General features: G+C 37.2%; 1 protein-coding gene across 2 annotated transcripts; it reads right to left on the reverse strand.

Moving 5' to 3' along the window:
• Positions 1-10,063: 10,063 nt before the first annotated feature.
• On the reverse strand, positions 10,064-13,306 carry LOC112188681 (microfibrillar-associated protein 1). Of its 2 annotated transcripts, none has more exons than XM_024327848.2 (3): positions 13,168-13,306; positions 11,513-12,809; positions 10,064-10,424 (listed from the first exon to the last, which is right to left on the reverse strand). In XM_024327848.2, exons 2-3 carry the CDS (start codon positions 12,700-12,702, stop codon positions 10,310-10,312), a joined length of 1,305 nt encoding a protein of 434 aa, XP_024183616.1. In that variant the 5' UTR covers positions 12,703-12,809; positions 13,168-13,306; the 3' UTR covers positions 10,064-10,309. The 2 variants fall into 2 exon arrangements, with proteins under 2 accessions (XP_024183616.1, XP_024183617.1); XM_024327849.2 differs by having other exon boundaries at positions 13,125-13,275.
• Positions 13,307-13,309: the final 3 nt, after the last annotated feature.

Here is a 13,309-nt window from a genome sequence, read left to right on the forward strand (position 1 = left end):
AACATACATTTTGTTGTTAATCAATACGTACTACATCTAAAACAACATAATATTGTCTTATCTGCTAGTGCTAATTTTGCAGAACTAAGATATCTGCTGGGAAAAAAAAAAAAAAAAAAACTTACAAAGACACATAACATCCTTGATGCATAGAAAAAAATGAAGAAAAATTCAAAATGTCTAGTAAGAGTGATGCAGCATAGGGCAACAATTGATGAGAGTATGAATAGGGTGGGTTGGGGAATGTTGACAGATCAAGAGAACAGAACGGTTTAGAAGAAGCAAAGGGTTCTTAGCTGTAAAAGAGAGAAATAGAACGAGGGAGGTTAGGGGAGAGATTCCAAGGCACCAAGCTTTCAATAAAACTCAATTTTATTTCATTCTAATCTGTTTTGGGTTTACAATAGGTAGCCATCTTTATAGAATGAAAGAACATATCCCTTAAACTCCTAGAACACATAAGACTATTAAAGACGTATTAATAATAAGACCCTTAAATACTTGAAGACTTAAATTGACATAAAGACTCACTCAAGACTAGAGGTGGCAAATGGGCCGCTAAGCACGGGCCTGGCACGGCCCAAGCCCGTTAGAATAACGGGCCGCGTTGGGCCTAGGAAAATTGGCCCATTGGCCTGGCCCGGCCCAGCCCGTAATGGGTCCTACACGGCTCGAGCATGATATATTGTGAGCCGGCTCGTTACAAACACAAAATTTCATTTTGTTTTTAAAAATATTTAAAAACCACAATGATGAGATTTGAATATTATACCTCTTTATTTAAAATCTCATGACAATTCCACCAATGCTATTTCTTTATATTGTCAAAATAGTGAAATAAAACATTATATCCTTGTTTTGACATAAAGTATTTTTTCTAATCTCATAATAATACAACTATATAATGAAGGAAAAAATAATATGCTACTAAATCTTCATTATATTAATAAAAATTAATCTCACAATAATATAGTACAAAAAATATTTTTTGAGTTTTTTTTTTCTTTCTTTCTTTCTTGTAGTGGAATATAAAAAATATTAGAAAATTAATCTTAAAAAGCTAAGATTAAGAAAAATATTATAGAACTTCATTTATTTTAATTTTCTAAATAGTTAAATAAAATTAATTTTTATTTATTCAAATTAAGATTTTAAAATAGTGCTTTATAATGGGTAGGTACGAGCATGGCCCGTTTATTGGCCCGGCACGAGTACGGCCTGGCACGATATGGGCTCGGGCCATGGGCCGGACCGTACTTAATGTTTAAGTAAATTGGCCGGCACGAGCCCGACACGATAATGAATGGGCCAGCCCAAGCACGGCACGAAGCACGACTAGGCCTGCTTAAAATGGGCCGGACTGGCCCGTTTATCACCTCTACTCAAGACCCTTGAGTACTCACCCTAAGATTTAAATAAGATTAAATTATGTTTAGTCCCTGTACTATGACACTTTTTTCGTTTCAGTCCCTGACATTCTCAATTAATCTAAAAAGTCCCTAACGTCAAAATTTCCGTCCGATTGGTCCCTCCCGCGTCAAATTAAGAGTTGGCCTTATGTGAAATGTCCAATATACCCCTCTGTTATTTCTTTTTCCTTTTTAATTTCTTTTTCTCCTTTTTTTTTCTTTTTCCTTTTTAATTTCTTTTTTTCTTTTTCCTTTTTAATTTTTTTCCTTTTTTCCTTTTTCTTTTTAATTTCTTTTTGCATTTTATTCTTTTTTTCTTGTTCCTTTTTATTTTTTTATTTTTTTCCTTTTTAATTTCTTTTTTGCTTTTTCTTCTTTTTTCTTGTTCCTTTTTAATTTCTTTTTTCCTTTTTTTTTTCTTTTTGTCTACTTTCTCCTTCCTCAACCCACCAATCTCATTCCGATCAAACTCCACAACCCATCTGTTTTTCTCCGCAAATTGAAACCAAACCCAGCAAAGACCTAGCTTGGCGATGCAGAGATGGACATCGAGCAAAACCAAGAGGCTAGGAGCTGATCGATCACTTCTTCACCTTGGCTGAAGCCATCTCCCTCTGTTAAGATCCGCCCTCGCCTCCATCGTCGCCAACGCCATCTCACAAACACAAGCATATCCCAATCAGCTCGGAAATTCGCCGCTAAATCACTCCCCTTTTGTTTTCACAGCCTACTTCTCTCTCTCCCACTCAAATCTCACTTTCTCTCTCCACATCAAGCCTCAATTTGGAAACTTTTAACTGAAAACTACCATTTTTTCAGACCCTGAGGTTTTTGGGTCTTACTCAAAATGGTGATTTGAATTTTGGGTCTGGTTGAAATGATGGTTTTTGATGGCCAAGTTGACCAAAACCAGAAGTGAAGAAGAAGAATAGTGATGGTCAATCTGGATTGGTTCACCGACGTGGCGCTACTGATGCAGCAGGATACGATAGTCATTAAAAAGAAAAAAGAAAAAAGAAAAAGGAAAAAAAGAAATTAAAAAGGAAAAAAGAAAAATAAAAAAAGGAAAAGGAAAAAAGAAATTAAAAAGGAAAAAGAAAAAGAAAAAAAGGGTCGCCGGCGTGGAGAACAAGAATTAGGGTTTCGGGTCGATCTGGATTGGTTCGCCAACGTGGCGCTACCGATGCAGCAGGATACGATGGTCATTAAAAAGGAAAAAGAAAAAAGAAAAAAGGAAAAAAAAAGAAATTAAAACGGAAAAATAAAAAATAAAAAAGGAAAAAAGAAATTAAAAAGAAAAAAGAAATAACAGAGCGGTATATTGGACATTTCACCTAAAGCCAGCTCCTAATTTGACGCGGGAGGGATCAATCAGACGGAAATTTTGACGTTAGGGACTTTTCAGATTAATTGAGAATGTCAGGGACTGAAACGAAAAAATGGTCATAGTACAGGGACTAAACATAATTTAATCCATTTAAATATACTCTTAAAGGCACTAAACTCATAATTACTCTTAATAAAAGTAAAAAATGACTCAAGCAAGACCTTTAATCTACAACGGAGACTTTACTTTGGACCAAAAAGGGTTTGGTTTAGTCTTAGACTTCCAAAACGGATCTTTCTTTTCTAACTAAGTAGTTGCTGCTGCATTAATTCTCCTCCTCTGAAAAAACCCGCCTCAGTCGAGTTTCGAATTGGACCAAGTATAGAATCATAACTTTAGGTTTGTTTAAGGATGAACGTGCCAGCTGTCTTCTTGAGCTTTATGGTTGACAAAACTTTAGTTGGTACAAACTTAAACTCAAAACTTCCATCTTTCAAAACGAATATGTGTTGTTATAGCCACAATGATGCACCTTCTTATCATATAACCATGGTTAGCCCAGAAGAATATAACACACTTTCATGGGCAGCACATCACAGGTCACAGTGTCAACCAAATTCTCAATAGAGTTTGTCACCAAACAACGATCATTGACCTTGAGATTTGTGTTATTTACCCATGCCACCTTGTAAGGATGACTTGGATGTGGTTCAATAGGCAACCCAAGCTTGCAAACAGCTTCCTCTAAAATGACATTAGAGGAACTACCCCCATCTATAACTAGGGTACACAACTTATCATTGCACCGAACATGGTCTAGAACATGTTACTCCATCAATCTTCGTCATGCTGCTTTTGTGTAGTGAGAACATGAAATAGTACTAAAACATGGGTCATGCACTTCTATTTCCATCTATTATTCAATAACTTCATTTGCCTTTTGTTTAGGGTTGGCAAATGCAATAGGAGCTTCCTTATCTGCAAAAGCAACTAACTGATTGGGGCATTGTCCCAGTCCCATCAAGTGTCCAAAGCCTCTACATTTCCAGCATCTAATTTTAGTCTTCATATTAGAGGCAGAACTAGCAGCCTTTTGTGCACTCTTAAGAGTAGAAGAACTTATTAACTGGCTGGAAAATGATGAACGACCATGGGTTTTCTCATCTGAATCACTAGTCATAGATGTGAATCCTCCAAAAGATTTTCAATTGTCTTCCCTTTGTTTGGAATCCACATGGATGATTTCTTCTTATACTCTTCTTCCATTTGGTATGCAATCTAAACAGCATCATTCACAATATAGATCGACTTGCTGCTAATCTCAAAGAAATATGGGGATTCAAGCCCTTGCGATTACATCGATTTCATGATGTCTTCATTCCATGGAAAAGGAATTTATTGATGTACTCTTCAACTGATAGGCTTCCTTGCACCAATTCCATGAATTGCAGGTGTACTCGTTGCTTGTAATTAGGTGGCACAAAAGAAACGCGTCAAACTCATCTTCATGTCTTCCCAAGTTCTAGTCACTTCATGAGTTTGTTGGTATTTTTCCCACCAAACTCTAGCTATCCCCTTCATTTTAGCTTCTGCAAAAGAAAATTTTCGCTCCTCCGCCAACTGATGCCATCTAAAGTAACTTTTCAAACCATGTAGCCAATCAAAGAACACCTCAAGATTTTCTAAACCATGTAGCCAATCTAAAGAAATTTTTCGCTCCTCCGCCAACTGATGCCATCTAAAGTAACTTTCTAAACCATGTAGCCAATCAAGGAACATCCAGTTTGACACTCATTTCTGAACTATATTGTCTTGGGTCTTCGTGCCTAGAATCTGAAGCTGAAAAAGAATTCTAGGCTATGCTTCTCTCACCTTCTTTTGACTTCTCTTTAAGAAGGCAGAAAGACTAAAAACCATGTTCCAAGGAATTCAATTTTTGAAGCACCTCTTGGAACATTCTCTTGTAGCCTTCATATTCTTGTGACAAACTATCCACTTTGGATGAAAGCTCTGCATTGTGACCATTGTAGCTCCAAGGGTAGGGGGTTTGAATGAGGCGATAGGATGCTTTGCTCTGATACAAAAACTAATGCAGCAGAAGGCAACAGTTGGTGAAAGTATGAATAGGGTGGATTGGGGAGTTTCGAGAGATTAAGAAAACAGAATGGTTTAGAAGAAACAGAGGGTTCTTGGCTGTCAAAGAGAGAAATAGAACGAGGGAGGTTAGGGGAGAGAGACCAAGGCACCAAACCTTCAATAAAACTCAATTTTATTTCATTCCATTATGTTTTGGGTCTATAATAGGTAGCCATCTTTATAGGATTTAACATAACCATTAGACTCCTAGAACACCAGAAAACTCTATTAAAGACTTATTAATAAAAAAACCCTTGAATACTTGAAGATTTAAATAGACATAAAAACCCACTCAAGACCCTGAATACTCACCCTAAGATTTAAATATACTCTTAAAAATTATAGACTCATAATTACTCTTTCTAAAACTGAAAAAGAACCGACTCATAGTTACTCTTTATAAAACTGAAAGAGAACCGACTCATAGTTAATCAAGACCTTTAAACTACCACAGAGACTTTACTTTGGACTAGAAAGGGTTGGGTTAGGCTTCCAAAGTGGATATTTCTTTTCTAACCAAGTCATTGTTGCTGCATTAAACGTCAGAGGAAAAATTCATCAGAGGGAAACTAAGAAAGAGTTTAACCCTAATGTATGTGGAGAAATGTTAATTGATTGGTGATGATAACTGTTCGGTAATAACATTGGCATCATGCTTTGTTCACACTATAGTCGATCTGAATTCATCTCTCTTTGCCTAAGAGAGGCTACACTATGACCATCCAAGACTTTGTAAAAAAAAATTTGCAATTCATAACAAAATTTTCATTGAAAAGAAAAAAAAAATCACAATGTATAGACCAACTTAGACATAACCACCAACTAAACACTTCAACAACCATCTAAAAAGTCTTGACATAACAGCACTCAAAAGAAAGGTTATTACATGCACATCAGGTAGCTAGTCAATGTTACCCAAAGAGAAAGCAGCAGCAGCAACCGTCAAATTACAACATAAGGGATTTGAAGATATATATATATATATATATATATATATATATATATGTCATTAAAGCCGAGGTCTAACAGCTTTAAATTTGGCAAATGGAACAATGGAAACTGGAAGTGAGTCTGAAGAAATTGCAGGATAGGTTATGACAGGACCCACCCCCGGATTTCACCCTGAAATCCTAAGTGGCCCTGCCGGGTCCACCTTATAAGAAATTCTTCCAAAAATTTAGCAGAACTTCCCTTAAAATTGACTACCCAAAACCTGTATAAATGAAATTTACACTCCTAAATCACCAATCTTTATTCTCCTGGACCACCCTGCTCTCCAAATCACAACATCGTCCAATTCACATAACACAAAACGCAACTTGAATAACATTAATCTCACAGGTAATCAGAGCAATTCTTATAGAAAGGTAAATAAGGAAAACCTAATTCAAAGGCAAACGCGGAAGCCATGCTGTTGGCTATGCCTCAACTCCATGTACGCCCGACCTCAACTAATTTGGCCTGCAAACTGGGCATTTGAAACCAAAGGGCCCGGGGGAAAGTACATAAAAAAACGTTAGCGTGAGTGGACAAAAATAAACAATTTTAAACAAAAGAGATTTTATACTTTCCCACATTTATTCCTTTAAAAACTCGATGCAGGCGACAATAGTAAAACATTTGTCTTTAAAATTGAGAACCTCGTAAAGACAAGCCGGCCCCGCCAGTTAAGGGAAATAGGACTAGTCCCGCTAGTCAAAAATAATATAAAAGTAGGGGAAGAAGATAGTCATACGAATGAGCCTCCCAGCCTCGAGTGATAGCTTCCCAGGCTAAAGTACTCCCATATACTCCCGTTATATACCCACAGACCACTAAGTGTAGCGATTAGGATACTGGGCTTCAGCATTACTGTCACAAAGACAGTAACCAGCGCCACAAAGGCGGACGGGCTTCGGTGATCCCATCACCTCGCCACAAAGGCATACATCAATGCTAGCATGATAAAATCACCCAAAGTATGGCACAAGAAAACATATCCGAAAACCCAGTAAATCCATAAATACATAAGGCTTCCCCCATCTCTCGTAAAAGAATTTTCAACGACGTGTCCCACACGCTAAGATAATCTCAAGTTTAAAATAAATAGAAGAGAAATAATAATAAAACATGATCTCTGTAAACCAAAACAAAATCAATTCCAAAATCATCATCAAGGTATTCCCAATGCTAAATCCGAAAGTCGATAAATAAATAAGAAAGATCAATAAATCAATAGCGTGTCCCACATGCCAAAAATATTCTCAAGTCAATGATGAATAAGCAAGGAAGTTCAATAATGAAAAACACCATGGAAAATACTTTATTGAAAAACAACATAAATCATAAATTCGAATCCGAGCATAACAAAATTAATATCGGAAAATCACAACCGGAAATAATTCATAATCACTTCATGAAAATCATCAATGAAAGTAATTCCACGAGATAAATCAAAATCAAAATCCGAAAACAATCATATGCTTGAAAAGTAATATGATAAATAACTAGAGCATTACTTTAAGAAATTAATGCATGCATCATTATTTAAAAACAAAAGTCCACTCACAGTACTATACAGGCGACCATGCATACGAGTTTCTTTCGTCTAGCAGTAACTCGGTATAGTACCTTGTACACAAATATATTCCGTGAATAACAATTCGGTAATTAAATAAGATTCCCAAAATCAATCCTCTTAGTCCAACATCTCTATTTCCTTCTCCGATTTAACCCAATCTTTACCACCAACACCATTTCATTAATTTACAAGTTCTAGGGCAGATTCGAGAGAAATCCAACGGTCGGATTCTCATAAATCTATAACCGAAATTATAAATTTTCAAGAATTTATAATCGATTCAAAACTTCCCTAATCTTCACCAAACTTCATATATAAGCTCTACATCATTTATAGGATTTAATAGGCTAAAAATTGAAATTAAAAAGCTGCCCTACACGCCTCCACGAGAGACCTACAGTGACCCCACGCGCCGGCGGCCACCACCTCCAATGATCACTAAATTTTGGTAGCAACAACTACTCAACACGCCCAACAACTTTCTCAATTGTGACAAAGTCAGAAAATGAGTAGAAGTACCTCAACAATTAAGGAGAAGTTTGAACCCGATTTGTGAATAGTGACCCAGAATTTCAAACCTTCGATTCTTCATTCTCGCTTCAAATCACTGTAAAAGGTTCAGGGAGCATCATCTACGTCCCAAGGCGCTTCCAATGGACTAAGGTTTATCGCCGGAGGTGGTCGGAATTGGGAGATATCGGCGTTGACTCAAAACTGCTACAGTGACCGTCCTCTTCTTCTCGTTGCTGCACTCTCCACAACCACCATAGAAATGTAGAGGAGGGAGAAAGCTTTCCAACGATAGCTTATGGGTCAAAATCCGTCGCCGGATGAAGGAATTATGGCCAGAAGTTGATGTCGGAGAGGAAGAGAGAATCGGGGAAAGAGAAAGAGGGAGGAGAGAGAGGAACCCGAGACAGTAACTCGTGGTATTTATAGAAAATTACTATAAACATTAATTTTAGTATTTTGGCCACAACTTTCGCATACGAACTCCGATTTTTACGTACCACATATGCACGCGCTCGGTTTAACGTCCTCTACAACTTTCATGCAGAACATTTTCTCAAATTTTGACCCGAACAAAAAGTTAACTTTTAGGGCCACTAAAAATATTGAAACAAATTAAAAAGTGAAAGTAGTTGTCATTTACTGTCCAAATGACTAGTAAATAGGTAAATTGAGATACGGAACGTTACAGGTTAATAGTCCTAAGCTGTTCCAAATTGCCTAAAATTCAGAGAGTTTGCCCACCATTCTTCTAATTAGAAGCTCCAACTTAACCACTCTATAGGTATCAATAGAATCATTCAATTCAAGAGAGGATAAAGAGTTGCAAGTGATACCTGGCCATTAACAGTAATCAGAAGACAAATCATTTTCCACCCATCAATTAAAGTATCTAAAACTTTCATGAAATCCTGCAATGCCCGAAAGTCATTTGGATTGCACGTCAGGTCCTGAAAGCTTGAAACCTGAGCTTGGAAGCAAAACCCAGTAACAAGGATGACCACCAAGATTTCTTGAACCCCCATATCAGATCAGACAAACACAACCACTAGGGAGAGAGGGAGAATTCACAATCAATTAGCAGAAAATTTCAGGAGAAAGTTTGCTTAACTGGGCTAACTTGTTCAAACTTTCAAGCATGATGGCTGCGAGATTAAACACATACAAGAGAAAACAAAGCCCGGAAGAAGAACAATACAACGGAAGAGTCATGACTTGTAGTCCAACTTACTCTCTTATATACCAAAATTACTCACTTAGTCATACAGCCTTTCTGTCAGTAATCTAATAATGGGATTACAGTGGACCACAATATGACTTGACTGCGAATTAAAGAAATCTAAATAGTAGCAGAGTCAACCATAATCCATAATCTCAGAAAAATACAAAAGAACATCATCCACAGTTCAATAGACTGGCATACATCAACAATATATATTGTCTATCAAATTGTTAATCCACTTTGTACTCATACCAAAAGAATAAAATAAAATCTGCATGCATTCTGGAAACCACAATGGGAATGCAAACCTGAAGACTTGGCTCTATTTATCAACATGCTAGGGGACGTGTATATGCTGAAAGTTATAGTAGAAAAGAAAACTATACATACGGAATGAATGCATTTTATGAAAGAAGAATACGAAAGTAAAACCGGCATATCACACCAGGAAGAAGGTAAATTTTGTAAGTTTCGTTTCCTAAATAGTTTCATATGATGAGTCATGTACGGTCCAAGGCTACAAATCAATGGAGAATCAATCACTACATATCCACCTAATTCAAAATAAACAATCTAATAAACTTTGATTTAACTTTAATAACTAGCAGAAAAGGGAGCAAAGAAACCACATCCAATCACACCAGACTATTCAAATGCAGACGATACAGTATCCAGATTCTGAGGTTAAGGTCAATTACGTTTACTTCCAATTGAAATGTAGATATCTAACAAACACTGAGCCTTTATAAGATAGAAAATTAAACATTGAGCTTCTTGTTTACTCGATATGCATGAAACCCAAAACCAAAACACCAGCAAACAATCAACAATATTGTCGGTTTCTACCTATCTATGAAAATAGGTTGCCAAGTAAATAAAATAAAAATACACAAAAGAACAAGTAGGAAAATTAACTAGGATATAGGAGGTAAAATTTTCAGAAATCATTCTACAGTTGTAATTCTAATCTCGAGTTACACAAAAGTACTATTATGGACCGGGATTAACACCCCTATGCTCGGAGTAGCAAGTCCTACAATGTGAAGACTCATGCACTATTACCGCCTGAAGCATGTATATCATCCAATAAAACATTAAGTCAAAAACCTGGCTTCTACCACCCAGATGAGACAGAGTCGTTAACCTCAATAATACTTCTGATCCTTCAATTTCTTGCTTCCTCTGGGTTTTTCTATAGGTGCATTCATTCCAGCCATTTTAGCATTATACTTTGCCCGAAGAGGATCATTGTAGGTCCACCTGAAATACAAAAAGCAGTAAAATCAACCTCGGACCAAATTAATACTCTGTTCTCGCCACAGAAAATTCAACTTAAGGTCTATGCATAGCATTTGTAAGTTTCCCTCATTCCCAAAGGAACCCGAGACACATAACAGAGCACAGCTAAAGACAGCCAATATATTTAAATCTCTAAACTGCCGAGTCAGTTCAGTTGATGCTCTCTCATCAAATAACAATACTGCACAAAATGAAAATAAATGTAACAATATCAATATGACCAGAAGAAACTGTTATAAGTAAAATACAAAATAAAAAACAATATATGTTCGATAAATTAGAAGCATGCAAGCATTAGGGATCTTTATAATGTGAGGTTCAGATATACAGAACAGCTAACCTACATTAAGAATCTTCTAGGGTTTAGTTGCTCAAACGTAGCACTCTTTCAGAGTTTGACATCAGAGTAAAGGTTTCTTGAAATCACTTCAAAATTGACATTAGAAAATTTTCTGGCATCACATTGAATGTGAATCCAAGATACTCCAAGTCAAAACATGCCTCATACACGAGTGGGAATCACAAGCACTTTATCCTCCACTAAATTTATATTTCTTAGTTAACATACTTTTTTCAAGCAAATCATATAAAGTGCTTTAATCTTCCATAATTAAGAAGTTACTCACTCTATTTTAATTATCAGGAAAGTTGAAATTTGCTTTACATATATGATGTCATAATCAGTATTGTTTTTCCTCCCCTAATGCAATTGATAAAACGAATTCTTCATCAATGAATATGCTATTTATTTTTTTCAAACAATAAATCCTTTAGAACTCTAAACTCATTAATTAAGTGACTACTCAGTGGATTTATACTTGTATCACATTTCCTAAGCAAATCTCCAGACGTACTAGTAAATCACCGCATTCATATTAACACATAGGATTCAACAATGTTATGCAACCACCATGAATGCCTCCATATCTCAGTATTCTCTAACCCATAGAATCTTAAGTGAACAGTGCATAAAGTAAAGACATGAGCTTGGCAATATAGTGAAGTGAAAAACAGAATGGATAATAACTCATTTAGGAAAGTCAACTTACGGATTGTTCCAGTCAGTAGTATCCTCATTGACAAGATGGGTCCATTTTGTCCTTCCACTACGACCAAAATGCTTGACTTGCATGACCTTCGGCAAAATAGTTTTATCCATCTTATCTTCTCCAGTTGGAGCAGAGAAATCACGAGTGAAAATTCCATCTGTTCCAACAGTTGCAGCGTGGTCATCTGCATCTGACTGGAAGAAAGCACCTTTGTGGTAATATTTCTGCATGAACCTCCACTTTTGCTTTGGTCGAGGTGCAGGTTTAGGATTCTTCCTCTCCCATTCCCTCCTCTCTTCCTCTGTCATATTTCTTACTCTTTCTATCTCTTCCTTTTCCTTCAACATAGCTTCCCTCTCCTCTCTATCCCTCTTGATCCTGGCAATCTCTCTTGCCTTCCAAGCTTCATACTCCTCTGCCTCATTAAGTTCATCATCAGTATCAATATCAGCAATGTTAGCGTCCTGTTCCATACCCTTCTGAATCTCTTCATCCTTTCGAATTTCCTCAACCACAATCTGCTTTGTCTCTCTCTTCCTCTCCTCCAATTTTTTCTTCCTTGCTTCCTCGAGGGCCAACTCTTCTGCCTCAATTCGCTCACGTTCAGCAATTGTATCTCTCTCAGCCTTCGGAACAAAGACTGGCTTCAGCATCATCATGCCACCATGCTCATCTTCTGAGTCAGTTGAATACTCTGATTCCTCTTCCTCCTCCTCTTCCTTATCTTCTTCCTCATCTTCCGAGGGGAGGAGTGGAGCTTCTTCTTGCTCCCTCTGACGCAACCTTTCCTTAATCCTTCTCCTCCTTTCCTCTAAAGCATCAGGATCCTCTTCTTCCGCATCTATCCCTTCCTGCCTCTTAGCTTCCTCTTCAATTGTTGAAACAATTTCAGCTTGCCGGATACGCCTATGATCAGCCCTAACATCCTCGCGATTATCTATCCTGCTCTCAGCCAAACGACGCAGCCTAGGATCATCTTTCCTTCCAACATCCGAATAATCCTGAGTGGGAAAGGCTTTCTCCAGGGAGGCAGCCGCGGACATCCTAATATCGCCATCTTCATCCGCATCATCTCCCCACTCGGGAGCTTTTCCGGGCCAATACCTTTTAACTTTAGTTTGTCCAATTTTACCTCTCAGCTTATCCCTAATTGCAATCACAGTATCACTAACACCTGCTGTCACCGACATTGCTTCTGCGCTTTACACACGCCCAGACAAACCCAATTCCAAAAACTAGAAAAATCTGTTATCTTCCCGATTTCGAATCCTATCAAGTATGTTGAACTAAAATTTCACTGAAACAAAAACAAAAAAACAAAAAACAAAAAAAAAAACAAGTCTTAGCGCAAGAAAATAGTGACCCAATAGATATCAGTTAACAATCCTTCCAAATTCAATTTATAAGGGGAAGAAACCCTAACCCTACAAGTAAAAGGACACCAAAAACAAGTGGGTACGAATTCATTAAGCGAAATAGAATTAAGCGAAGGGAACTCCAACAGTGCACATGAATTTCATCAAACACTTCGCATTCAATATAAGCTATGAAAATACGCGTGCTGTAAAGGAAAAATCAGAAAATACGAAAACAAATTAAACAAAAAGCTCACATAAATAATACGGAATTAGCTACGGCGGCGGGAAGGTTCGTACCGGTAGCTCATCGGAGTTGTGCGGCGGTTTGCAGCGGGGGGATTGGTCTCGGTTTCGTTGCAAATAGGAGGGGTCTTTTCTTTTTATGTTCTCCTTCCCTTTCTCCCTCTTCTATTTTCTCCTTACCTCTTTTGTCGTTTTT

This window comes from Rosa chinensis, chromosome 2, assembly GCF_002994745.2.
Source record: "Rosa chinensis cultivar Old Blush chromosome 2, RchiOBHm-V2, whole genome shotgun sequence".
NCBI classification, from domain to species: domain Eukaryota; kingdom Viridiplantae; phylum Streptophyta; class Magnoliopsida; order Rosales; family Rosaceae; genus Rosa; species Rosa chinensis.